At 39.8% G+C, this 27,281-nt stretch overlaps 2 protein-coding genes across 2 annotated transcripts in view; one reads left to right on the top strand and one right to left on the bottom strand.

Annotated features, from left to right (window-relative positions):
- CEP70 (centrosomal protein 70kDa) overlaps window positions 1–8,730 on the top strand; it is a 45,409-nt gene extending 36,679 nt beyond the window's left edge. Inside the window, exons 13-17 of the mRNA XM_014537594.1 lie at window positions 3,495–3,641; window positions 4,131–4,299; window positions 4,995–5,109; window positions 6,275–6,354; window positions 8,659–8,730. Coding sequence (XP_014393080.1) covers window positions 3,495–3,641; window positions 4,131–4,299; window positions 4,995–5,109; window positions 6,275–6,354; window positions 8,659–8,720 — 573 coding nt within the window. The 3' untranslated portion in view covers window positions 8,721–8,730. The remainder of the gene's footprint in view (window positions 1–3,494; window positions 3,642–4,130; window positions 4,300–4,994; window positions 5,110–6,274; window positions 6,355–8,658) is intronic.
- A 7,376-nt stretch (window positions 8,731–16,106) lies between these two features.
- ESYT3 (extended synaptotagmin-like protein 3) overlaps window positions 16,107–27,281 on the bottom strand; it is a 51,940-nt gene continuing 40,765 nt past the window's right edge. Inside the window, exons 13-24 of the mRNA XM_014537595.1 lie at window positions 27,065–27,154; window positions 26,253–26,315; window positions 26,093–26,155; window positions 25,506–25,574; window positions 24,903–24,989; window positions 24,097–24,246; window positions 21,544–22,040; window positions 20,802–20,900; window positions 20,208–20,339; window positions 17,429–17,534; window positions 16,601–16,650; window positions 16,107–16,299 (exon numbers count right to left, since the gene is read on the bottom strand). Of these exons, the coding sequence (XP_014393081.1) occupies window positions 16,263–16,299; window positions 16,601–16,650; window positions 17,429–17,534; window positions 20,208–20,339; window positions 20,802–20,900; window positions 21,544–22,040; window positions 24,097–24,246; window positions 24,903–24,989; window positions 25,506–25,574; window positions 26,093–26,155; window positions 26,253–26,315; window positions 27,065–27,154 (1,443 nt within the window). The 3' untranslated portion in view covers window positions 16,107–16,262. The remainder of the gene's footprint in view (window positions 16,300–16,600; window positions 16,651–17,428; window positions 17,535–20,207; window positions 20,340–20,801; window positions 20,901–21,543; window positions 22,041–24,096; window positions 24,247–24,902; window positions 24,990–25,505; window positions 25,575–26,092; window positions 26,156–26,252; window positions 26,316–27,064; window positions 27,155–27,281) is intronic.

Below are 27,281 nucleotides of genomic sequence, written 5' to 3' on the forward strand. Positions count from 1 at the left end.
AGAGGGAGAGAGAGATAGAAACATCAATGAGAGAATCATTGATTGGCCGCCTCCTGCACACCCCCCGCTGGCGATTGAGCCTGCAACCAAAGTATGTGCCCTTGACTGGAATTGAACTTGGGACCCTTCAGTACAAGGGCCAATGCTCTATCCACTGAGCCAAACCAGTTAGGGCTGTACCCTTTAAATTTTAGATTTTTCAGTAACTAATATATATATAGCATTCCTCTGTTCATGAAGGTGTGATTCAGTAATAGTATTTGTCAGTAGAAGTCTTATCACAGGAAGTATAAAGGGTGCAAAAGATACGAGTAAGAATGTATAAGCTCCAGGGGTTTTGTCTTTGTCCTCTGACGTATTCCAAGGAATCTCCTGATATATAATAAATGCTCAATATTTGTCAAAAGAATAAAGCAGAATAACACATTCCAAGGCAACAAAATAGAGGATATAGTACTGAATTTTAAAAGTTTTTAATGAAAACATACCTGTAACTGATGAAAGAATCTTCACATTTCACCCTAATTTTTTCTTCCCATTTTAACTAGGGCTCAGAGCTATAAAATAAAATAAGGAAAATTTTAATTGAGTGACAGTGTTGGATTAATATACCTATTTTATAGGCTTGAGTTCCTCCAGTTTATATCTTAGAAGAGAGTGAAATAATTAGTGATTACTTATGTAAATCATGGCATTTTCCAAATTATTGCTTGTCAGGGGATTCTTCCAGTAGGAGAGATTAGTGCAGACTTCAATTTTCTCCTTCTCAGGGCAGATGGGCTAAAAAAATGCCCCAGCCTTCCCAAGACAAGGGAAAGATTAGAAGAGAAAGGAGGCAAAGGAAGAATCAAAGAAACGGATAGTTATTGGTTATTTACTGTGTTCATTGTGGGAGGTATCAGAAAATGTGAACACAGGTTCAGATTAATTGGAGAGAGAAAACATGCTAAAATATATGAAATAAAATTTACCATAGGAAGAAATGAAAACAGATAGGCCATGAAGTGCCAAGTGGATGATGCAAATAATTTGTACTCCAAATTCTGGAGGAGGAAGGAGCCCCCAGGAAAAGCTTTACAGTGGTGGTGAGTTCTTGCTACTGTATATTTTTCCCACTAGAAAGAGACAAGGAGAATTAGTTTTATAATTAGAATATCCTGAGGACCCCCAACAGGAATTTAGTGACCTTGCCACTGAAGTAACTCAGAGATATGGGGCCGTGTGTCAGGTATTTACCTTATACTGCAGAATCGGGATCCAAATTGAGGAAGTACATGAGGTTCTTTGAGGTCTCCTTATATGAAAGGTTTTCTATACTGTAGCAGCCTCAGTTTGGAACAGCCATTTTCCCAACTTAGTTTATTTCTCAAGTTAGATTTGGTGTAAAAGAGAAGGATGGAAAAAGCTTGGAGCTAGCTAGCTAGCTGTCTCCTTCCTTCTCTTTCCCACCACCCACATTTTCCGGAAAGTTGAGCTACAGACTCTGTAGCTTTCCCAGCCCAATGCTGTGCTGTGTTGTAGCTTTCCCATCCCCTAGTGCTCCAGAGGCCAGCCATCCAAAGTCAGTCATGACCTGTACTTCTACATCCCTTAGCTGAGCAATGTGGAGAATCTAGAAGACCCTCTTTTAGGTTTTTCAGGGCTTGCTTGATGGACCCCTACAGCCATCCTGCACTGCTGAGTACATCAGACATCTTCCCCCCGCTTAATCTTGCTAAGACTTTTATTCTCAAGTAAAATTTTATAATTGGTGTGGTTTGTACCATAGGCCATTTGTATATGACTGCATCTTGTTGATGGAACGTTGGTTAATGAAAGTTTCATTATGCTGCAACTTTTGGACTTTTTAAAATATTCTGGTGTCACCTAATGTTTAAAACATTCATTTGACATTGAATGTATTGCCTTGAATTGCTAAAATAGGTGATTACCTTCTTACCAAATGAAAGGTTAAAGATATCATTATGTGTGTTAATTGGAAAGTGTTAAATAAGTGGTGGACTAAAAGAGTTGGAAAAGGAATTTCCTATATACCTGGTACTTCTTTCTGTATTCTGAAATTGCACTAATACAGTAACCACCTGCCACATGCAGCTTTGATCATTGAAATGTGGCTGGTTCCAATTGAGATGTGCTATAAGTATAAAATACACCATTTAGAAGTCTTAGTGTGGAAAAAAAAATACTAAATGGTAATAGTTCAGATATATTGGGTTAAATAAAATAAATCATTAATGTCACGTGTTTCTCTTTTTAAAGTGTGGCTACTAGACAATTTAAAATTACTATGACTCACATTTCTTTTGGACAGCATTGTTCTAAAGGGCCAAGTACTGTGCCGTGCACGTATGGATGTTCAGTAAATATTTGTTTAGCAGTTGACCAGTCTTAAAGTTCTAAACTTTCAGTAGCCTTGCCCCTATACAGTTTAAAATAGATTAGGGCAAAAAAATAAAAAATAAAAAAATAAAAATAAAATAGATTAGGGCAATGTGTCTAGACCAGGAAAACTAAGTAGGCCATCATCAAGATTAAATATAATTAATTTAGTCATCCTTTCAAATTAAAACCTGCTTGGAGATATATGCATAATATGGGTGAAGCTGGAAAATATTATCCTAAATAAAAAAGGCCAGTCACAAAAGGCCATTTATTATATGATTCCATTTTATGTGAAATGCCCAGAATAGTCAAATCCATAGAAAAAGAAAGCAGATTAGTAGTTACCCAGGGCCTAGGGTCAGGACAGAATGGGGAATGACTTCAAGTAGGTGCAGGTTTATTTTTGTGCTGATAATAATGCTCGGAAATTAAATAATGGCTTCATATCTCTGTAAATATATTAAAATACTCAATTGTACACTTAAAGAGGGTGAATTTTATGTTGTGTAAATTACATCTTAAGTTTGTTATGAAAATTCAAGGCAAAAATATAAAGAGCAAGCTTATTTTTTATCCATCAATAATCAAACCAATTACTTAAATTACATAAGCTAATAATAAAATAATATATAATTGCTTAAAACATCCAGTTCAAAGACAATTAATATAGAATGTTTTATGTAAGGCCTATATTTACCTGGAAAAAAACTATTTTAATAGGCTTTCCTAAACTGGTAATGGTATTTAAAAAAAAATACTGATAATAATTAATGTACTTAGTAAATCCTAACATAAATCCTGATTTTTAAAAAAATATATATTTTATTAGAGGGATAGAGAGCCAGAAACATCAATGAGAGAGACACATCGATCAGCTGCCTCCTGCACACTCCCTACTGGGGATGTGCCCGCAACCAAGGTACATGCCCTTGACCGGAATCGAACCTGGGACCCTTGAGCCTGCAGGCCAACGCTCTATCCACTGAGCCAAACTGGTTAGGACTAAATCCTGATTTTTAAAAAGACATTGAAACATAATTATATTTTATTAGTATTTTTATGGAAACTTATTTTTAAACCAATAAAATCTTGTTATTTCTTTTGTTATAAAGGATTTGTATAAGTCCTTGAAAACACTATCTGCAGAATTGGTGCCTTGGCATAATTTAAAGAAGCAGGATGAAAAGGAAGGTATCAGAGTTGAAGATCTGTTGTTTATAGTAGATACCATGTTGGAAGAAGTTGAAAATAAGGAAAAGGTAATACTTAATACTTATGAAAATGTTTATATTTTAACTAGAGGCTCAGTGCACAAATTTTGTGCACTGGGCGGGGGGCGGGGGAAGGGAGGGTCCCTCAGCCTGGCCTGCGCCCTCTTGTGCAGTCCGAGCGGGCCTAAGCCAGCAGTTGGACATCCTTAGTGCTGCTGCGAGGTGGGAAAGGCTCCTGCCACCACCACTGCGCTTGCCAGCCTTGAGCCCGGCCAGGGGCAGCTCCTGCGTTGAGCGTTTGCCCCCTGTTGGTCAGTGTGTGTAATAGTGACTGGTCATTGCACAGTTTGGTCAATTTGCATTATTAGCCTTTTATTATATAGGATTATATAGGATGTAATCTTAAAATTGGTAACAATATGGATATTGATAGTCTACTAGGACTTTATTTCTCTTTTTAAAGTTTTTATTATTTTTTTTAAAGATTTGGAATTATTTTTAACATGTGAACTTCCTTTTTCTCCCTCTTTTGGACAGGACAGGAACATACCAAACTTTAAAACTTTGCAAGCTATTGTTTCTCATTTCCAAAAATTATTTGATGTGCCTTCTTTAACTGGAGTCTATCCCCGAATGAATGAAGTTTATACTAGGCTTGGAGAACTGAACAGTGCTGTGAGAAACCTCCAAGAACTCTTAGAATTAGGTGATGACCCTTAGTCATTTTGGGCCCCCATTTAAGAATTATTCCTAATAAATCAACAAAAAGTAGGTAAAAAAATTTTTTAAAAATTCACGATAAGTGAAGGATAATTAAGGATAATTGGTTTGATAATGATTTTGAGAATTCGTTTTTAAAAATACCTTATTCTTTTATTTTATTTTATTGTTTAAAGTATTACAAATAGTAGTACATGTGTCTCCTCTTTCTCCATTGACCTTCCCCCCCTCCCCCTGGCACATGCCCTCCCCCTCCTTCCCCCAGTGTCTTGTGTCCATTGGTTATGCTTATATGCATTCATGCAAGTCCTTCAGTTTATCTCTTATCCCCCCCCAAACCCTCCCCTGCCTTCCCGCTGTAGTTTAACAGTCTGTTTGATGCTTCTTTGCCTCTGTATCTATTTTTGTTCACCAGTTTATAATGTTCTTTATATTCCACAAATGAGTGAGATCATGTGGTATTTATCTTTCACTGACTGGCTTATTTTGCTTAGCATAATGCTCTCCAGTTCCATCCATGCTGTTGAAAATAGTAAGAATTCCTTCTTTTTTACAGCAGCGTAGTATTCCATTGTGTAGATGTACCACAGTTTTCTAATCCAGTCATCTGCTGATGGGCATTTAGGCTGTTTCCAAATCTTAGCTTAAAATACCTTATTCTTTTATTTTATCTTTTTGCAGATAGTTCATCCTCATTGTGTGTGCTGGTAAGCACAGTTGGAAAATTGTGTAGGCTGATTAATGAGGATATGAATGAACAGGTTATGCAGGTATTGGGACCTGAGGACCTCCAAAGGTATTTGTTTTAAAAAGCTTGCAAAATATCATTCAGAATCGTTAGAGTGGTGAAATTAAAGACTCTCACAACTTTTTAAGTTCTTTACCTTTCCTGTTTGGAATAGCATCCTTTAAATAACTTGACAATCTAAAATAATCTCACACCTTAGGGATGGAGAGAATGCCAAGTGTTTTCAAGATAAAAATAGATTGTAGAGCCTATAGCAGTGATGGTGAACCTTTTGAGCTCAGCATGTCAGCATTTTGAAAAACCCTAACTTAACTCTGGTGCTGTGTCACATATAGAAATTTTTTGATATTTGCAACCATAGTAAAACAAAGATGTATATTTTTGATATTTATTTTATATATTTAAATGCCATTTAACAAAGAAAAATCAACCAAAAAAATGAGTTCGCGTGTCACCTCTGACACGCATGTCATAGGTTCACCATCACTGGCCTATAGGCTTACATAAGGTGTATATGTTTATATAATCTAGCGTTATTGCTATAAGCCTGTTCCCAGGGGACATTATATGTGGAGAAATTCAAACCTTGTTAGCAACTTCATGTGAGTTTAGAATGTATAAACAAGTTCTATTTTTAGTACACTACATATTTGATTAGAAGATAAAATGTTAAGGAGTTGTTTTAATTTTATTGATGTTTTACAGAGAGAAAGGGAGAGGGATAGAGAGTTAGAAACATCGATGAGAGAGAAACATCAATTCAGCTGCCTCCTGCACACTCCCTACTGGGGATGTGCCCGCAACCAAGGTATATGCCCTTGACCGGAATCGAACCTGGGACCCTCCAGTCCGCAGGCCGACACTCTATCCACTGAGCCAAACCAGTTAGGGCAAAGCCAATTATTTTTTAATATATTATAGAACATGGTCTCTTAAGAATCCTTGAGCTACATGGTAGGGAAACTTTATATGAATTTACCTAAATTTAACCTTAGAACAGATATTTACACTGATAATAAGATATATATATTTTAGAAAAGTGATGTTTGATGAACGAAGAGCTCAAAAGAAATTATTACAGTAAATTATTAAATTTATATTTAAGTTAGGACAATTTCTATTTTGAAAATGTTCTATATTCAATCAGATGCAAGAACTTTAAGTTGGAAATTCAGTGTAAACTGCGTGTTTTTTGTTTTTTTGTTTTTTTAAGCATTATCATCAAATTGCAAGAACACGAGGAATTTTTTCCAGCATTTCAGGCATTCACTAATGATCTACTTGAAATCTTAGGTAAGATCTCTGTTAATGGTGTTTAAATTTCAAGTCTGAAGATGTCAGTGGGTTTGAGCGAAGACCGTTCTCCTTAGTCACTGAATTAGTGTTTTCACCTAGAGTGTTTGGTAGAAAGTGTCTGGAAACTATGAGTAGTTCTGCAAAACACTCTTAACTTGCAGTTAGAGGTGTTTGGGATTAGTCTACAGAACAGAGAAGCACATATCCTTTAAGGAGTAAGGGGCTGCCTTTGTCCTGGGACCTTAAGATGAGAAGTGACAATTTACTCTGGCTAGGCCCTGACGCTGTGATAGAATTTATGACCTTGGGTAGTGTTTTTTCTCTTCCTCCTCCTCTTGCTCCTTTTAAAAGATAGTACTTATCTACTGTGTTTTTTAAATATACAAATGATTCCTGGCTGGTGTGGCTCAGTTGGGTGGAGCAGTGTCCCATCCACCAAAAGGTGGTAGGTTTGATTTCTTGTCAGGGCACATACTCAGGTTGTGGGTTTGATCCCCAGTATAGAATAATATGATTTTACTTGCTTCTGCATAGTTAACTTAAATAGCGAAGTTCTCATTATTAATAAATATTTTAATGGATGTACTGGTAACACTTATTTTAGAATCCTTCTATACAAACTTCCTCTCAGATGTTATCAGCATGGTTCATGTGAGATCATTTGCTTCAAGAAGCCAAGTCTCCCTGCAGGTGAAGTCTGCATTTTAGTCACAGTTGGAATTCTGGAGTTAAATATATACATAACATTGGGAAAGTTAAATCTGTTTTGGCAAGCATGACTTTTTTTTATTACTAGATGTTATGTTAAGCATCTAGTCCTACAGAGTGATGTACTGAATATCAGATATGGAGAAGGACTTTCTTCCTTTCATATAATCAGAAAATTTTCGTATCAGCCAAGATTCTTCTCTGTGAGGTTCATTTATCAGGTAGATTTCCCATTTAGTGAGAAAATATGTGCGATTTCAGAATGGGGTTAGATAATAGCGTGCTCTTATACCTTACCAGGTTTTAATGTGTAAACCAAATTCTATGTTGTAAATTTGCTTATATTTTTTCCTTTCTTATATCTCGATGCTTTGTAAGTGGATCCAGAAAAGTATTCTGACTGAAGTCAGAAGCTTAAGCAACATGGGTCATGTGTTTAGGCAAAAGGAAGAACAACCCAAATCCAGCTAAACATTGAGGGAGAAAGGTGGATACTAAGGAAGCATGTTTTATGTAAGGTTTATGAACAGTGGCCTAGCAGAATAATCTAGAAAAAGTGGTGAGAATCTAGAGAACCTACCACTGGGGCTTACTTTAAGTAGGGTTGGAGTTTATTTTTTTTATTTTTTTGTTGTTAATTCTCAGTTGAGGATATTTTTCCATTGACTTTTAGAGAGAGTGGAAGGGAGAGGGAGAGACAGAGAGAAACAGCGATGTGAGAGAGAGACATCAATTGGTTGCTGCCTGCAGATACCTCAATCAGGGAACCTGTAACCAAGGTACGTGCCCTGGACTGAATCGAACCTTGGACCCTTCAGTCCACAGGCTGACACTCTACCCACTGAGCCAAACCGGGTAGGGCATGGAGTTTAGATAATCAGAGAAAGGACTGTGCTTCCTCAGTAGCCAGGAGCTTTCAGACAGAGTCTGATTTAGGCTGATTGGGAAAAGATCGTTTTAGGAAGAAAAATCAGATTCAGAAAGAAGCTGGTGGAGAAAAACCTCAACTGATTTATCTGGGAAGCTGGAGCAGGCTAACCTCTATAATACATTGCATCTGATAGTTGTACTTTGGGAAGCTTCACATCTTTTATTAGATAGATAGGTTTCATCCTAAAAAGTATACTTAAGAGTGATCCTAATGAGAAATTTTTCCAAAAGAATTAAGGATAGGACTATGTTTCATGCAAAGAAATCCTTAGGGACCCAGGAGAGAGATGGCCTCTACCTGGGATTTCACCATGTAGGCTCACTCACGTAATTATACAGACTTAAAGAGGCAGTAACATAATATCATAAATGTGGCCAGAACGATCTATTAATAAAAGCATACTGCTAATGAATTTAATTTTAAAGGCAGTGAATGCTTGTCGGTATGTGGTAGCTTTTACAAACAAGATGCCCTGTGAAGCATCTGTGTCTGAATTATTGATAACTCTTATCACTATTGGAGAAAAATGTCATGTACATGAAAGCACCAGTGTTGTTGCTTTTGTGTTTGAGGTTTGCTTTTGCATAGAAATTCTCATTTCATCTGAGCCTATCACTAGACAGTGCTACTCTTTTATTATTACTGTGTGTTTTTTATTACAGAAATTGATAACTTGGATGCCATTGTACCTGCAGTAAAGAAATTAAAAGTACTTTCATACTGAAAACAAATCATTTTTACTGTGTAAATTGCATTCTTAACATTCTAATTATTTTGTACAATTGATCTTACCTTTGAGACAAGAGTCATAAAAAGTGTTTACTTTCAGAATTCATCCCCTTCTTTGTATTGGGTTCTCACTCATTTTTTTTTAACTTTGAGATTCTTATGTAGAAAACAGTTAAGTTAAAGCAGTTAACTTTAGACCCTTTAATCATTTCTTAAGCAATTCTTGAGTGCTTAAAATTTAAGATTGATTTAAAGTATAGTGTGTAAGTACAAGAGAAACTCAGGGAGAGATTGAAAATAATAGAAAGGTCACATTTAAGTTCAGGATTTAGTGACCTTTCTGGTTCTGGGAACAAGGAATGCCAATGGCTTTCTTAAGTCCAGTAGGAAGATATTGCTTTCCTGGCAAGAAAATGGCACCTTCTATTAGGATATCCCTCATGGCACTTATCCTTTCAAAGCAAGAGTAAGAAAAGGAAGGAGGAGGAAATGTGTTAGGGTAGGAAATGAATTACGAGGTAACATAGATGAGTAGATAAAAGTTTCTCATAAAAAAGTGTCTTTTTTTTGCAATCTTGATGTAATGTACTTTTTATAAGGGCATGAGATCTTAAATAAAATTTTTATGAAGAATTTTCAAACATAAGCGTCCTCAGTGACTTATTTGTATCACTCACGAATAATGAGTCATATTCTCTTACTAGGCTGAGCCTTCCTTGGGCAGCAGGTTCACCCTTGGCTGTCATCTACTTATTCTTTATTTTCAATATTCAAGTCTTTATTTTCTTAAAGGACTAGTGTTCTGCCTCACATCTATGAGTATAAGCCACTTTGAGTTATTGCTGCTTCTCCCCTACCACAGCCCTGTATCCCCTCCCCGCTCACTGTCATAAGTAGTAGGCCTAGGAAGAGTTCTTAGTTATTCTTGTTTGTGGTTGTGTAGAATATTACAAAGAATTTCCATGAAGCAGCAGGTTGGAGTGGAGAGAGTAATGTCAGTAGATAAGCATCCAGGTCCTTGGTGTTGTGACCTTAGGGATTAGACATAGTTCTTTCTAGATTTAAAATTGTTTTGTTAGCCTGCAATTACATTTCCAAACACTAGCCCACAATTTGTGAAAGAATCTGTATCTGAGGGTTGGATAGAAAAAATATTTGGGACCTGGCCAGTGTAGCTCACTTGGTTGGAGTGTTATCCTGTACCGCTGGTTTAAAACAAAGGTTTTTCAGACTCTTCTTCAGAGGCCTAGGAGTTTTTTGGAGGGCTAATGCCACTAGTAAAAATGTTAAGTCCTCTTTATCAGACAATTAGTTAAAATATAAGTAAAGTTCTGCAAATATTTACCTCTTGATTTTCTTACAATTTTATTGATGTATAATTGACCTATGAATTATACATATTTAAAGTATATAGTGTGATAAGTTCTTATACACATGTGAAACCATCACCACATTCAAAATAATAAACATACCATCACTCCAAAATTTATTTCTTTGCCCTGGCAACAAATAATCTGCTTTTAGTCATTATAGTTTGCATTTGATAGGATTTTATGTAAATGGAGTCATACAATGTGTTCTTTCTTTCTAATTTTCTTTCTTTTTTTTTTAAGGGAAAAGATTTTTTAAAATATATTTTATTGATTTTTTTTACAGAGGGGAAGGGAGAGGAATAGAGGGTTAGAAACATCGATGAGAGAGAAACATCGATCAGCTGCCTCCTGCACACTCCCTAGTGGGTATATGCCCGCAACCAAGGTACATGCCTTTGACTGGAATCAAACCTGGGCCCCTTGAGTCCGCAGGCTGACGCTCTATCCACTGAGCCAAACCGGTTAGGCCTGTGTTCTCTTCTTTTGTATTCTCACTTGAAATAATTATTTTGAGATTTTTGCATGTTGTTGCATTTATTTTGTTCCTTTTTATTGCTGTGCAGTATTTCATTGTCTGAATAGACCATAATTTGTCCACTCATTTATTGTTGGAAATCTGGGTTATTTCCAGTTTTTTACTATTTCTACAAATAAAACTCCTATGAATATTCATGTTCAGGTCTTTTTGTGGACACATACCTGATATTCAGTGTCTTGAAAACTATTGTTTTCATGTATTTTGTCTTTTTGTTGTTTATTTTGATTTTGGTTGGTATAGGTGGAAGGGTAAATTTGGTTTCTGTCAGTCCATCCTGGTTAAAAGTGGAAGTTTAGAAGAAAATAATTCAGGGTTGTCTCTTTATTTTTTCTAATTTTATTGCATTGTAGTCAGAGAACATGGTCTTTTGGATATTAAGTATTTGGAAATTTGTTGACTATGTGATAAATTATATACCTGTTCTACATGTGCTTTAAAAAAGTCTAATTTCATATACACACACATATATAGCTACTATGTTGTTTAAATCTACTTTTTGTCTGCTTGACTTGTTAGTTTATGGGCGATACTGAAATCTCTGAATTTTTCAAATTTTGTTTTATATATTTTGAATCCATTTTATAAGTATTTACAAATTCATAGTTGATAATATCCTCTTGATTAATATCTCTGTTTATTGCTCCTAATGCATTTTGCCTTGAATGCAATCTTGTCCTTTTAATTAATAGTTGCTGGATATTCTTTTTCATTTATTTCACTAATCTTTTATTTATTGTAAAATATATGTTAAAAATGCTAAAAACCATAAATGTCAAGTATAACAAATGATTATAAAGTGAACACCATGCAACAACCAAAAAGTAGAACATCACAAGCACTCCAAAAGGCCTCCCCACCCACCATTAGAGGTAAGGAAGTGTTTATTTTGTAAAAATAGCTTGGTCATTTTTGTGTGTATGCCTAAACCAAGGTAGTTGAATTTTGCCTAGTTTTGAACTTTATAAAAATGGAATCATGTGTTTATTTTTAACATTTCTTATTTTGGTCAGTACTATGTTTTTACTGTACATCCATGTTGTTGTGTAAGTCTAGGCCATTTGTTTTCATTGCTGTCTAGTATTCCTCTATGAATATTCTATAATCCATTTGTTCTACTGGAGATTGATATTTAGGTTGTTTCTAGTTCTTAGCTACTATGAACTGCTGCTATGAAAATTCTTGTACATGGAACTTTGTACACTTGTGTGCAAGTTTTCTAGAATCAATATCCAAGAAGTAAAACTGCTGGATCTTAGGGGAAAACACTTCTATATGTAGCCACAGAGGCTGTGTACTGTACAAATGGAGGTAGTACTATTTCTATAGGTAACAATGTGAATGGAGGCTCTGGGATGATAGTGTGGCTACTTTTAATAGGGACTGTGTATCTGCAGTTTTAGAAGAAAATGCCAAGCTATTTTCCAAAGTTGTTGCACCAGTTTATACTCCCAACATCTGTAAAGGAGTTCCTACTTTTCCATATCCTGACCAATACCAAGTAAATCAGTTTTTAAACTTTTTTTCCAGACTAGTGTATAGAGCTGTTATTTAGGCCGACACTCTATCCAGTGAGTCAAACCGGCGAGGGCAAGTGTGGCTACTTTTAATAGGGACTGTGTATCTGCAGTTTTAGAAGAAAATGCCAAGCTATTTTCCAAAGTTGTTGCACCAGTTTATACTCCCAACATCTGTAAAGGAGTTCCTACTTTTCCATATCCTGACCAATACCAAGTAAATCAGTTTTTAAACTTTTTTTCCAGACTAGTGTATAGAGCTGTTATTTTAATGTTTATTTGTGTTGTTACTAATGAAGGTAAGCATCTTTTTATTTGGTTATTGGCCATTTATACTTCTTTTTTTAAAGTGCATTTATGTATCTTTATTTTTCTGTTGGACTGTCTTTCTATTGGTTTGTAAGAATTATTTGTATATTCTGGACATGAGCGATTTGACAGTTACATGTGTTGCAAATGTTTTCTTCCATTTTGTATTTTTCCATTTTCCTATAGTTTCTTTTTATGAACTGCAGAATCTAATTTTGATAGTTATAGTTAGTGCTCTTCATGTCTTAGGAAATCTTTCCGTAGTCACAAGTTGTAATGTTATTTTCCTATATTATCTTATAGCTATATAGTTTTGCCTTTCACATTTAGTCTAATATACCCCAAGTTGTTTGACTTGTGTATGTTTTTAAACAATCAAGACTTACTGAGGGTTACCAACATATTTTGCAGATTTCTTTACTCTCTACTGTTTCCCACACACCACTTCTGAATTCTTGCTGAAATACATCTGGCCATTTTTGTTTAATCTGCTTCATATTTGTAAATTATACTTTTTATAATTTATCCAGTGAGCTTCCCTTTAGGGCCAGCGGTTCTCAACCTGTGGGTCGCGACCCCTTTGGGGGTCAAACGACCCTTTCACAGGGGTCGCCTAAGACCATCGGAAAACACATATATAATTACATATTGTTTTTGTGATTAATCACTATGCTTTAATTATGTTCAATTTGTAACAATGAAATTGGGGGTCACCACAACATGAGGAACTGTATTAAAGGGTCGCGGCATTAGGAAGGTTGAGCACCACTGCTTTAGGGGAATTATCTGCTGCAGTGGTCCACACGTGCCCTGGATGGGAATGGCAACCCTAAGGGCCAGTTTTGTGGTTGCCTCTTACAGGGCTTCACATGGTTCCAGGTTCAAAACCAATTTTCACATAAGTTTCAAGTTTGGGGGATTCCCATACCAAGTCAGTTGTGTTAACTTTAGATCCTGTGAACCCATAAGGGAGATTAGCTGATTGTTTTCACCCATTGCTGACAACCAATTCCTTGTCTTTATTGAAAAGGTCTTTACTTGATGACACTAAATTTTTCAGGCTCCTTGTCCCTCACATAGTAAGTAGCCTTGTCTCCTGGCTAGTGTATGCTAAAATTCAGGTTCCCTTCAACACTTAAACACCCCTTCAACTCCTATACATTGCTTTAGATTGCCTCTTTAACCTTACCTGTGTTACTTTTTAATCAACCATGTTTAAAATAAATGTTCATGCTTTAACTAGGTCAGCGGTTCTCAACCTGTGGGTCGCGACCCCTTGGGCGGTCGAACGACCCTTTCACAGGGGTCGCCTAAGACCATCCTGCATATCAGATATTTACATTACAATTCATAACAGTAGCAACATTACAGTTATGAAGTAGCAACGAAAATAATTTTATGGATGGGTCACAACATGAGGAACTGCATTTAAAGGGCCAGAAGGTTGAGAACCACTGAACTAGGTTTTCTATGTGTTTGGAAGAGGAAAGATAGGTTTTTACTTGTCTGCTTTGCCGTTTTGATCCGTTGTTTTAGGGTTGCCAGATTTCAGGATATGATATCTGGTAACATTCCCTTTTACTTCACCATTTTCAAGTCTACTTAATGAACATGACAATGCCATTGTGAGGTAGATAGGACAGGCATCAGTCGCCCCATTTTATTATGAGAATTTGCCATTCAAGATAGAAATCTCAGCAGAAATAAATTACACATCTACCATGTATTAGCATAATCTTGGATGATGGAGGTGAAAATCAATTCAAATAGCTTATATAGTCAAAACTCATTTCTCCAATGTCTCCCAACTCCAACAATTCTGCTCTTGACCAAGTTGCTCACAGAAAAAATGTCTAGGTTGTGGAACCAAACTTCGGTTTTCAACCTGACAACCCTTTCATGCTGATATCTCAGCATGCTGATATCTCAGCATGAAAGGCTCAGGCAACAAAGAGATAATGCTTTTGTTGCTGGGGAAGTCATTGATTAGCACAATTTTAAGACATAAAGGAGGCCAAGAGGTAGAAAAACGGTTGATTTGGATAAACAAAAAGCAGTCAGTGACAGCCATTTTGGAGGCAGTGATAAATGAACAAATAAAGATGCTGCATGCTGACCTGAAAGTGATTCATTTAAGGCTAGTAGGGGGTGGTTTGATAAATTTAAGAAAATAAGTGCTTATTTATAGATTAAAAAGTACATTAGACATGTACTGTATATAAGAAAGATTAAAGCAGTGAATCATTTGGGGGTCTGGAATGGATTAATTGAATTTACATTATTTCTAATGGGAAAAATGATTTGGTTTTCGAACACATCACTCCTTTAACAGCCTTCCAGAATGAATTAAGTTCAAGAACCGAGGTTCCTCTATAGTTCAATTGGAGAGTAAACGGAAACAAAAAATACCAAACACAATACAAGCAGTTGCTTAGCATATAGATACCTAGTAAACTTTTTAAAATTAAATGTAACAAGCAGGGAATTGTTAAAATGAAAAAATGCACAGTATTGACAGTATTGCTATACTATAGGTGGTGGGGAGAGGCCATTTCAGTGTGGATTGACCTAGTTGAGGAGGTGGATTTGAGATAGGCCTTTAAGAGCTGAGTAGGATTTTTATAAGCAGGAGGTAATATTTGGACTATTCTAGAATAGAGCAAATAAAGTAGCAAAAAACTGGAGATTAGATTATGTTAGGTTTAAAAGGCAAATGGGCTTTAACCTTATAGAAAAGAGAAAATCATAGATAATTTATAAGTGAGAATAACAGAGTAAACTGTGCTTTAAGATGTTACTATTCTTAGAAAAGCTGCAGGGAATGCAGTAGCAGGGAGAGAAAACTGATGGCAACGGGGCATTGTCTGAGTGGATAAAGGAGACAAGGACGTGACCTTCATAACAGCTCTAGGCACAGCTGAGAACAAGAATATTTGGTTTTATAGTTTGAAATGCAAAAGAGGCACTTATTTATGGGCCCAGCACACTTCCGCTGCACCACTCTGCTCTCTACGAGGCACTTATTTAAATATACAGTTTACATGGTTTGCTTTTTACATGTTATTAGAGGAACCAGCTGTCTCTTAGAAAAGTGAAGCTGAATTTCCACATCTGTCTGAGAGGATACAGAAAGCCCCTCTGGCACTGACTGCAGCAGAGTCCAGCTCTGCTAGGGGAGTGCAGACATAGACCTGAGTCTGGAACCTGGCCTGCATTTCCTATGGAAATAATGCCACATGCTGGAGTTTGGTCCCAGGCCATCCACACTAGAGTATTTAACTCAAGGTGTTTAGGTATATCACTGTTCCCCCCATCAGAAAAAAATACATTTTAGTTCCAATTCAGATACAGGAATAAATCCCCAGGCAGAGGAGTACCAGAGGTGGCAGTGGGCTTAGGTAGTGTTATCTTTTGGCAATTTGGAGGTGGGTCACCTTTTAGTCTCATAAAAGAAGCCTCCTCCCCACCCCCTATGTCTGAGATAGGGCACTTTTGACACATACATTCAGGCAAGGCCTAAGTCCGATGGTCTATAATTACCTATCAAAAGTGAAAAAAATCACTGCTGAGGTTCTAATAATTGATTAGCCATGAATACCCCATTTCTTTTGGAATTTGAACAATTAAATCCAACCAAGAGAGAGTAGTTCTGGCTTTTACTTATGTTTACCTCTTTCTAATACTATCCAGTTAAATTCACACAAGAATGTATGTATATATATTTTCAAATGGTTGTTCTGAATTAAATTACAAACTATACATATATACACATTTTAATATAAAGGTGATTATGTTGCTCTTCATCAACTTCTGGGCTGTCCATCTGGAGTGAGCTCATACCTGTAAGACAATTGGGTTTGGATTTATGTTAGTATTGAGAGTGTGTTGTGATAGCATCAGGACAGTCTAGCTTGCATGGGTCTGTATGGGACCAGCAGAACCCATCTCTTTATAAGCCAGGATTAAGGCTAGAGCTGACAGATCCTTTAGGTAAGTGAGATCTGCAGATAGTAAAGGTGATTGATAATCAGCCTTCCTCCTCAATCAAAGGAACTGAAATGTTCTGAGAAGAGAAAAACTTTGGAGAGAGAATATGGGCAAATGAGACTATTAACATGATAAAATGAAAGGGCTCACTTACCATTGTGAGAAGCCCATAATCAGATCTTCTTTTGATAAATCAATCAGCACCTAAACAATCACAAATAAATCAGTTCCCTTTAAAAAATGTTGCACTAAATGGAAACATACTGGGATAAATGGAATTGATCATAAAAAGGTCTATTTGGCTTTCAACATGGAACCTCTCCAGAAGGACAGTGACCTCAATGTCCTGGGGAGGTGAATTGCTGTATACCCCAGGAATGTCTATATGAATGTTACAGAAAGAGAGAATAGCTTGCCTTTACTCATTAACTGATCATAACTTAAAGCAAGACACCATAGTTGCCTCAACTGTAAAAATGGGGATAATATCACCTACTTCATAGAAGTGGGCTTTAAAAAGATGAGCATAAGGAGATGTTTATTAGAATACAACTACGAGGTATTGTACAAATATAATTCTTCTTTGTCTCCCCTTGGCATCTTTCTGAAGATTCTATTTCCTCTACTACTTTAAGCAAAATCCTATCACAAAAATATTGACGTAATAAGATCCTAGCTTTACAACAATGCTATATATATATATATACAGAAAAATATACAGAAACAATACTTAATACCATAGTAGATGTTCAAACACTTATGCAATAATGAATTGGGATATTCTTGAGTTTTTTACAGTAGGATTTATCATATTAATTTATTCATCTACATCATTTAGTTTCAAGAATATTTTAAGAAACACACCCAAAATCTCCTAATGAGGCCATAACTTCCTTGAATTCAGTTCTGGTAACAGTTAAACGATCCAATCAAAATTTCTACAAGGGTGCCATTCCCAAGGAACTCTTGTTCTTGTACTTACTTTTCCTAGCTCCTTCCTTCTGTGTGAGCCAAGTGGCCTACTGTTTTTCACTGCAACGTCTAGTGACCTCTTCTGTACTTCTTCCAAGGGAACAAAAAATTCAAATCTTTAAGAAGCAAAGAGTCAGGAAATCAGAGTTACATATTTTCATTGAAAGTGTCTCATCCATTTTCCTACTTTTGAAACAGAAGATATATAGACTATTGAGAATAGCTTATAGAACAGTATTGGCTCATAGCAGATACTCAGTGCATCACTGGCATACATAATCATTGTCCTGGAAGTGTCAAGAGTCTGTTTGCCTCTCTTAAGTCATTGGACTATTGTGCTTTGTGGTCTTGGTGCTGTTGTTGAATATTAGTTGATCATATAGGTGTGGGTTTATTTCTGGGTTCTCTATTCTGTTCCATTGATCTGTGTGTCTGTTTTTATGCCAGTAACATTCTGTTTGATTACTGTAGCTTTGTAATATACTAGTAGTTGAAATTGAGGAGTGTGATGCCTCTGGCTTTGTTCTTTCTCAAGGTTGCTTTGGGTCTTTTATAGTTTCATGCAAATTTTAGGATTGTTTATTCTATCTCTATGAAATATACCTGGGATTTTGATAGGGATTCTGTTGAATCTGTAGATTGCTGTGGATAGTATTAATTTTTCAATTCATGAGCACAAACTATCTTTCCATTTATTTATGTCCCCTTCAATTTCTTTCATTAATGTCTTATAGTTTTCAATCTACAGGTCTTTCACTTTCTTGGTTAAATTTATTCCTAGGTATTTTATTCTTTATAATATTTTAAATGGGATTAATTTATCCCCTGTTCATTAGTGTACAGAAATGCAACATATTTTTGTATATTGACTTTGTATCCTGTAACTTTCTTACATTTGTTGATTAGTTTCAACAGTTTTTTTTGTGGATTCTTTAGGATTTTCTATGTATAGTATGTCATCAGTAAATAGTAACAATTTTACTTCTCTCCAATTTGGGGGCCTTTTATTTCTTTTTGTTGCCTGATTGCTTTGGCTAGGACTTCCAGTACTATGTTGAATAAGGTGACAAGAATGGGCATAGCATACTTGTCTTGTTCCTGATCTTAGAAGGTTTAAAGCTTTTTATCATTGAACATGCTATCAGTTGTGGGCTTGTCATATATGGCCTTTGTTATGTTGAGAGTTTTCATTATGAATGAATGTATGTGAAATGCTTTTTCTGCTTCTATTGAGATATTATTCATTCAAAATCCTTACTAGTAATTGGTCTATTCAGATTTTCTATTTCTTCATGATTGCCTTGGTAGGTTGTATGTATCTAGGAATTTACCCATTTCTTCTAGATTGTTAAATCTGTTGGTGTATAATTGTAGTCTTTTATGATCCTTTCTATTTCTGTGGTATCAGTCTGGCTCAGTGGTTGAGCACTGACCTATGAACCAGGAGTTCACGGCTCAAATCCCCGGTGGGAGGGGGGGGGGCATGCAGCTGATCAGTGATTCTCTCTCATCATTGATATTTCTATCTCTCTGAAATCAATAATATATATATTTCTGTGGTATCATTTGTAATGTTTCTTTTTTCTGATTTTATTTTGTCTTTTTTCCTTGTTATGTCTAGCTAAAGGTTTATCAACTTTATCTTTTCAAAGAACCAGCTCTTAGTTTTATCTTTTCTATTGTCCTTTTAGTTTATTTCATTTATTCCCACTCTGATCTTTTTCTTTCCTTCTAACTTTGGGCTTTGATCTCGTTTATTCATTTAGAGATTTATCGCTATGAACTTCCCACTTAGAACTGCTTTTGTTGCATTCCATTTTCATTTCTCTTGATTTCTTTGTTGACCCATTGGTTGTTCAATAACACATTGTTTAATCTCCACATAATTGTGAACTGTCCAGTTTTCCTCTTTTAATTAATTTCTGATTTCATGCCATTTGATTGAAATCATATGGGGCATCTTTTCCAGTCTTCCTAAATTAAGACTTTAGTGGTCTAACATGATCTATCCTGAGGAGTGTTCCATATGCATTTGAGAATGTACCTATATTCAGCTGCTTTGGATGGAATGTTCTGTATATACTTGTTAAGGTCAATGTTGCCTTATTGATTTTCTGTCTGGTCCCATAGTCAAGGGAAGTAAAAGCTAAAATGGGTAGTTATTCTAAGATAAGAGAAAACCAAAATTATCAGGTATATCTTCCTTGGCTGGCTAGAAATGTCTTCTCAGGATTGTGAAGAAGGAAGCAATGATGAGATTTTTATTTCTGTACCTTGAGGCCCACTTGAAATAAAAAATGGATAAGACTTACCCCCACAAAGCCATCGAAAACAAGCAATGTCCCCCAAGGACATGGGTGGACAAGGTATTGAGGGTATCTGTCTCCTATGCTTTGTTGAAGGAGGGAAGAGAGGCCAAAGGACTTGCTTTAGAGAAAATTTTATGTTTATTTTTAACTTCTGCTCTAACACAGATTCAAAGAAAATATATTTAACCAGATTAAAATCCTTTTCCTGCCAAAGAGGCTTCATTTAAAGGTGTGGAATATTACATAATCAGGAATACTTTAGCTCCTATGACCACGTAAGTAGTCAGCTGTTTTGCTAAACTGCCCTGGCAACTCTTTTCTTCCACTAAAGTATATAGAAGCTTCATGAAGGCATAGACCATGTTGTCCTGTTCAACCCTAGCCCTTCACATGATCCGGCAGACGGCCAGGCACACAACAGGTGCTCAGCAAGTACCTGAGTGGGCGAGGCACTCTGGGCAGGCCGACTGGACCACTTACGTCTCATCGAACCAGGGTTCCACGGTCTTCCGCTTCACTGAGGTCTTCTTACGACTTGCCCACCTCCTTTCTGGCAACAAGTAGATACGGACATAAGGATCAACTCCACTGCTGGTACAGCGTGTCAGGTTTCTGATTTGGTTTCAAAGACATTAAAGAAAAAAGGTCCTGATTTTCAAACATTGAAAACACTCATGTGGAGAAAGCTGTACTAGCTATTGAGCTTTAGGTGCCCTTGAGGATAAAAATGCCCAGGAGTCTAGATGACCAACAAAGCAAAAGTCTGTAGAATTGGGAGGACAAAACATCCGATGCATGGTTTTGACAACATGAGTTTTCGTATAGTTTGGAATACAGCTAAATACTTTCCATCTAAAGGAAGTTGAGAAAATGTACTGATTCCCACTACCCCAGACAGTTTGGCAGCGCTTGCTTCTGAGCAAAGCCCTTGGCTTGAGCCCATCAACACCATTGAGGACCTTGTCACTCACAGCAAGACAGCCTTCAAACCTCACTGGTTCCCATTGTATTGTCTACTAGTATCTTGGGGCTGCCCATCTCTGCCAAGTGCCCCCCTCCATTTTGGGTCTTTACCTGCAGCCGTTGATTAGCACGCTGAGGCAGCGCCGCAGACACACATAACGCACTGTGAGCTGAATCTCGCCCAGCCTCCGCGGCCTGAAATCCCTGCCCCTGCAAAGAAAGGGCTGGTCACTTCTCTTGCCTTTACAAGTGTTGGCCTCTCTCCCTATCCCCAAGACAAAGCATGTCCTGCTTTCGGAATATGGGTTAATTTAAAAATTCTTCAGTTGGATGTCAGTTCCATCCCACATTCACGTGTAATGATCCTGCTTTACCATAGGAAGAGCATGAGCCCTGGAGTGGGACCTGCCTTACAGCGTGATTGCTTGTGGGACCTTGGGTGAGTTGACTTTTAGGATAGTAAGTTCTATTTCATAGGGTTATTGTGAAAATGGAATTAAATAATGCACTATCCCCATCATTAGCACTTAAGTGGCAGTCATTGATTACATAATTCCATATTATCCCTGTGTAACTTCAGAATTCAGGGAAGATTTCTGCTGTAACAGCCAAAGTCCAGGGTCTATTTACAGTTTTGTATATAGACTGGTGTACCTGTGCTCACTTGCTCTCCCCTCCACCCCACCCCATCCCTCCCCTGGGTTCTTTCTACCACGCCATGCTGCCTCTCGTGAAGCCATTCTGTGAAAAAACAGAACTTGAACAGAAAAGTAAGTTCATATCTACTTTTCCCTCCAGGGAGTTATTTTTCAGGCAGGTGATCTTAGAAAAGATTAAGCAAAGAAGTGCATACTCAATGGTGAGGCTGATATCTGTCAGGTCAAAGCAGGAGGTGGCCAGGGAGTTGAGCGAGGACATGCTGGGAGCCAGCCTCGCGGGTGGCCATGCGAATGGGGAGGCAAGGCATTTCATGGGTCTGGGTGACTTGATGGGCCCTGGAGAGTGGGGGCCTGGGACAGTCAGGAAGATGGAGGTCGAACTCTTCTTCTCCCCCATGGGCTCACAGAAACCTTTGGCACTGTCCTTGCCTTTCGGCTCTGGGCCTGTCGCTTGGGGTGTGGGCTCGGTGGCAGCAGTGGTGGCACTGGTGGCTGTCATGGTGCTCTTGGAGGCTTCCTTGGTACCAGAAGCAGGGTCTGGGGGGCAGGGCAAGTCTGAAGGACCCTCTCCCTGGGGTGGATCTTTGGGACCTTGATCGGTGGCCACCTTCTTAATGAACAGAGGGCCTTTCTTTAGGGCTTCAGGTCCTGTGTATGGGCTCCCCACCTCTCGTTCTTCCACACGTAGGAACTGTAAGCAAATGACAGGGTTGTGTATGGGCTGAGCCCACCACTTCCATTTCCCTCTCACCTTAACCTCTGGGAAATGGTTCCTTCTCTTTTTTTTCTGGGAGGAACAGTTTTCTCAAAACTCCCAATTCCTTCCTGACTGCCCAATACAATTTTCCCTCCAGACCATGTTTTCCTTAACCTCTCTCGGCCTTGCCCCTTCTGACCAGTACTTCTCTATCTTCCCTCTTCCTCCTGCCTCCCTTGTGGGTTTTCATGAAGACTCAGTCCTGGTCCCTCCTTGCTATACTCATACTAGCTGCACGAGAGTTGCACTCTCAGCATGCAACTCCCAGACCTGTACCTCAGTCTTCCCTCCCCTTAACCTTCACACACATCACCAGCTGCCTTCTGGAGATGGTTGTTTTCCAACTGTCACCTATTCACCATTACTTTCCCTAAAATGTGTTTTCTATCCACACATACCTCTGTGGCCCTAGCACCAGATTTTCAAACTTCAGCCATTGCATTTCCTCTTTTCCCTTCATTATTTATCAGGACCCTTGCTAAGGGTTTCCATTTCTAGCAATATGGTGGTTAAAATATTCTGAAAAACATCTTGTTAGGAATGCCCCAATTAAATAAACATCCTTTTAAATAGCCAAAATCACAAAGAAAGTAAAGTCCCTAGGGCTTAAAAAAAAGGGGGGGCGGGGGAGGGAGGAGAAAACTAAAAAATAAAGGTTAAGCTTTCTGAGGGTCATTTATCAACTGTGGAATCCAGGGGATTAGGAAAAGAGGCCTTGGTCAGTGTGAGACTGGGAGTTGAAGTAGAACCTATGAAGGTGGGATCTCTTTAGTGAAAAAGTAGCCTAGGATACACATTCCACCCACCAGCAAAACCTAATGACAGGACACGTGTCTGTCTCAGCCTGAATCTGGTTGGGGGGAAATTAAGTCTTTTCTAACAATAGGGCACCTGTAGGCCTCTCTCATATGAATTTACACTATCTGTGGTGTCTTGAAACCCAAAGTTAAAAATTAACATAGGCCATGGCTGGGTAGCTTAGTTGGTTGGAGTGTTGTTCCAATATGCCAGGGCTGCAGGTTCAACCCCCAGTCGGGGCACATACAAGAGTCAACCAATGAATGCATAAATAAGTGGAACAACAAATCAATGTTTCTCTTTCCCTCTCTTTCTCTAAAAATCCATACCTAAATTAACATAAAAAAGAACCCATATTTGTAGTTCCCCTGAGGTTCTTGGCTGCAGCAATAGCAGTGTCTCTTTGGAAGTGAACAACCTCAATCCAGCTCACAAAGGAACACTGACCATGTTTCAACCCAAGTTGCCAAACACAGAAATGAGTCATCATGAAAAAGCATCAACAGAAACAAAATTCAAATCATAAGATCTTCAGGTAATAGAATTCAGGTAATATGCCTTAAAAGTATTTTCAAATGACTAAAGATGAAATAAAGTTAGAGATGAAAAATAGCCTTTGAAATAAAGACCATGAACAGGTTAAAGAGCAGATTAGGCATAGCCAAAGAAGGATTTAGTGGACTGGAAGATAGATCTGAAAAAATTAGAATATAGCACCAAGAGACAAAAAATAGAAAATATGAAGATGATGAGAAGGTTCAGCATGGAAGGGGCTCTGGAAGGATTAAAACAGGGGTCCTCAAACTTTTTAAACAGGGGGCCAGTTCACTGTCCTCGGACCGTTGGAGGGGCCAGACTATAGTTTTTAAAAAAACTATGAACAAATTCCTATGCAAACTGCACATATCTTATTTTGAAGTAAAAAAACAAAACGGGAACAAATACAATATTTGTATTTGCATGTGGCCCGCGGGCCGTAGTTTGAGGACCCCTGGATTAAAAGAATGGGAGAGGCAATATTTGAAGAGGTAATGGCTGATAATATTCCAAAACTATGGAAAATATGAATCCATCTCCTAGCTTCTTCCCAACATAGAGCAAGTACTTAAGTGTTGGGGCCATCTACCTTGTACCAGAGCTCCACCCCCTACCTCGCGGGGGAGGGGGGGGGCGAGGAAAGGGAGAGAGTTACCCGAAGCACCAGCCTCATGGAGATGAGGCTGTCCAGGCCCGAGTGGTCCAGCTGGAAGCGCTGCTCGAGGGTCAGGTCTGCATAGGGGAGGATCTGGCACAGGGGTAACTCCAGCACTCCCAGAGCACACTCCTGGTCGTCATCCAGGACCTGAGCAGCGGGCCAGCCACAAAATGAGAATCACCACCACCACCACCCTCTGGGCCTGGCCCGGCCACGTCTAATTCACTTCTGTCAGCATGTACTGTGCTGCTATTGGCCTCTGGTCCTGTTCTAAAAACCGGGAATGGGATCAGGCCTGCTCCCTGCCTCTGTCAGGAAGAGAGGGACTCAGGGTAGAGGCAGTTAGGGTCTCTATAAGGCAAGTGTGTCGGAGACAAAGGGCCTGGGGCTTTCAGGGCTGGTGAGCTCTGCTGCTCCATGACCAGACACCAGGCTGAGGCCCCAGATCCCCAAGGTCTCAGACACGTCATTGTTTAATCCTCCATTCGCTCTTCCACAGATCTTTTGTGAAAATTAACATTTTAAAATAAATACATCAGAAATGTCCTGAGTAGATTTCAACACAGGCCACTCTGGGTGCTGTGTAACAGCCAGAAAGGCTTTCACAGGGAGAGCCAAGGGACCTGAGGGGTGTGCCCACAGCCTTTACCCAGTGACCTTGGGCACCAGCCTCCCTGAGATGTGGGAGGCCTTGGGGCGGGGCTGACTGGCCAGGGGAACCTGCTCGAGGTGCGCTTCGAGCTCCCACCCTCCTGGCCGAGACACCTCTTAGCTCTGATCCAACAGCCCAGCTGCCAGCAAACCTTGAGACGCAGCTGCTCAGATGCCACATTGCACACAAAGAAGGAGAACACCTGGCTCCACACAGGGTCCTTGCTGCGGGGACAGGTCTGGGGACAGAGGAAGAGAGGCCATTAAAGGGTCTGATTGGGCAGAGCAGGATACCCTGTGCTCTCACTCCAGCCCCCAGGGACCTCTGGTGGCCTTCTCTGCCCATGGTCAGACCCACACACGCTTGTGGGAGGCATTAGGGCGGAGCAACCAGACTTAAAGGAGCTGAGAGTCATGTGAGCGTAGTGCTCACTTGGGAGGGAGTTTCTGCTGCTGGACGGGGAGACGGGTGGTGGAAAGGACTTAGAGTCACGCCTAAACTTGAACCCCAGCTCTGCTGCTTTCTAGCATGTGCCCTGGGGTAAGTCACTGATCTCTCTCCCTCAGATTCGTGAACTATGAAACTATTTGTGAGGTTACTTTGGAGACTAAATAAAATATAAAGTGTCTAGAATGTGTCCTGGCACCTACTTGGCATTCAGTGTAAGCTAATTCCCTTGTCTTTTGCTTCTCTCCCTGAGAAGGGCTGGGGCCCCCATTTCCGTACCCCATGGCTACACACCAAGCTGTCTTACCTTGCTCACATATGTCTTCTTGCCTACAGATAGCTTGACATAGGAAGAAGGGTCTCTGCTCACCTTATTCTGTGAGGGGGCAAATCACAATGAGGGTGGCATCATCAGTGTCAGCCTAAGATGCACACCCTCGCCCCACCTCCCAGCCCTCAGGAGCATCAGTGGGACTTGTGGCCAGCCAGCTGCTGCCGTCACTGTGCAAGCACCTGGACAGGGCTGACCCCAGGGGGGCCTCCGTGAACAGTGAGCTGGCTGGGTACAGGCTCTGGCTCCCTGGCATGGAGACACACAGGGTGGATTCAAGTTCCAGCTCCTCCCTTAGGTGTGTGACCCAGGCCTTAACCTTCCGGGTCCTATTTGTAAAATGGCAATAAAATTGGACATGGTCATCGTGTCTCGCGGGCACAATGAATGTGGGGGATGAGTTGCCAAGCCCAGTGCCTGGCACCAGGAAATTTGACAAGGACAGCTCTTGCCAAACCCAGGCTGTGTGCGCAGACTCTCCCGGAAAACATGGGGCTGGGGTTACTCTGGGGAAAAGGAGTTCTGACTTGCTCTCAGGTTTTCAGCCGCACACACACTCTCACCTTGGCAAATCTGGAGAGTTTTTTGGCTCGATATTCACCATTCAGGTAGTCAAAAGGGTTTCTCTGCAGCACAAGAAGACATTTCCGTTTCAAGTGAGCATTAGAAAGGGGGGGCACAAGGCAGGCGGGGTGTTGTGACACTGACCATGTCACCACTCACCGGCAGGTTGCAGGCGCTGTCCAAGAAGACCACAAGGATGGCAGTGGAAAGGCCAGCGTGGTCCTGCAAGCAGACACAGACCTCGTTAGGTCCCCCACGGAGGGAAGCCAGCCCCTGCCCTCCAGGCTGGTGAGAAGATCCCTCAGCCTAGCTTTTCTGTCAGCGCTGAGACCCAACTGCAGCACGACAGGTGCAAGTCAGACACGGTGGATTTTCCCTGTGGTCTAGGCCAGTGGTTGGCAAACTCATTAGTCAACAGAGCCAAATATCAACAGTACTTCTTCAAAGTAGACTCGCCCAGGCTGAAAACCAACTTCTGCGCATGGGCCATGAAGTTTCAATCGCACTGTATACGCGCCCGCACGTGGTATTTTGTGGAAGAGCCACACTCAAGGGGCCAAAGAGCCGCATGTGGCTCACGAGCCGCAGTTTGCCGACCACTGTCGTGCGGGCGCACATGTACAATGCAATTGAAACTTCGTAGCCCATGCGCAGAAGTCAGTATTTTGTGGAAGAGCCACACTCAAGGGGCCAAAGAGCCGCATGTGGCTCACGAGCCGCAGTTTGCCGACCACTGGTCTAGGCTGACAGGCACCAGCAGCATTTAAGGATCCCAGCTTCCCTGAAGGAGACTGAGATGCTTAGGAGAGAGAGAGAGAGAGAGACCAGGAGCTGCCCTGTGTGGAGACAGGGCTGAGGGGCAGGTTCTCTAAAAGGTGGGGCTGGCCCGAAGATTAAGCAAGGTCTGGGGGCTCAGCCCACACGTGACCAGCCCTGCTTTCTGCTAGGGAGCCCCAACACCTTGCACTCACCTCAGTCAGAGCCTCAGGGTCAGCGATCAGTGAAAGCCACTCCAGCCGCAGGTGCAGCCGCCCACTGGTTGTGTCATTCAGGACAAACCACTGCGGGGAGATGAGGGAAAGGAAAGCTTGGGGACAGGGACAGGGAGGTGCTACTGACCCTCCACAGGCAGCTCAGTTCTGGGACCCGGTGGGGCCCCAATAGAGGCTCAGGGAAAAGGGGAAGCAG

Source organism: Myotis brandtii, unplaced genomic scaffold (assembly GCF_000412655.1).
Source record: "Myotis brandtii unplaced genomic scaffold, ASM41265v1 scaffold18, whole genome shotgun sequence".
In the NCBI taxonomy this organism is placed as follows: domain Eukaryota; kingdom Metazoa; phylum Chordata; class Mammalia; order Chiroptera; family Vespertilionidae; genus Myotis; species Myotis brandtii.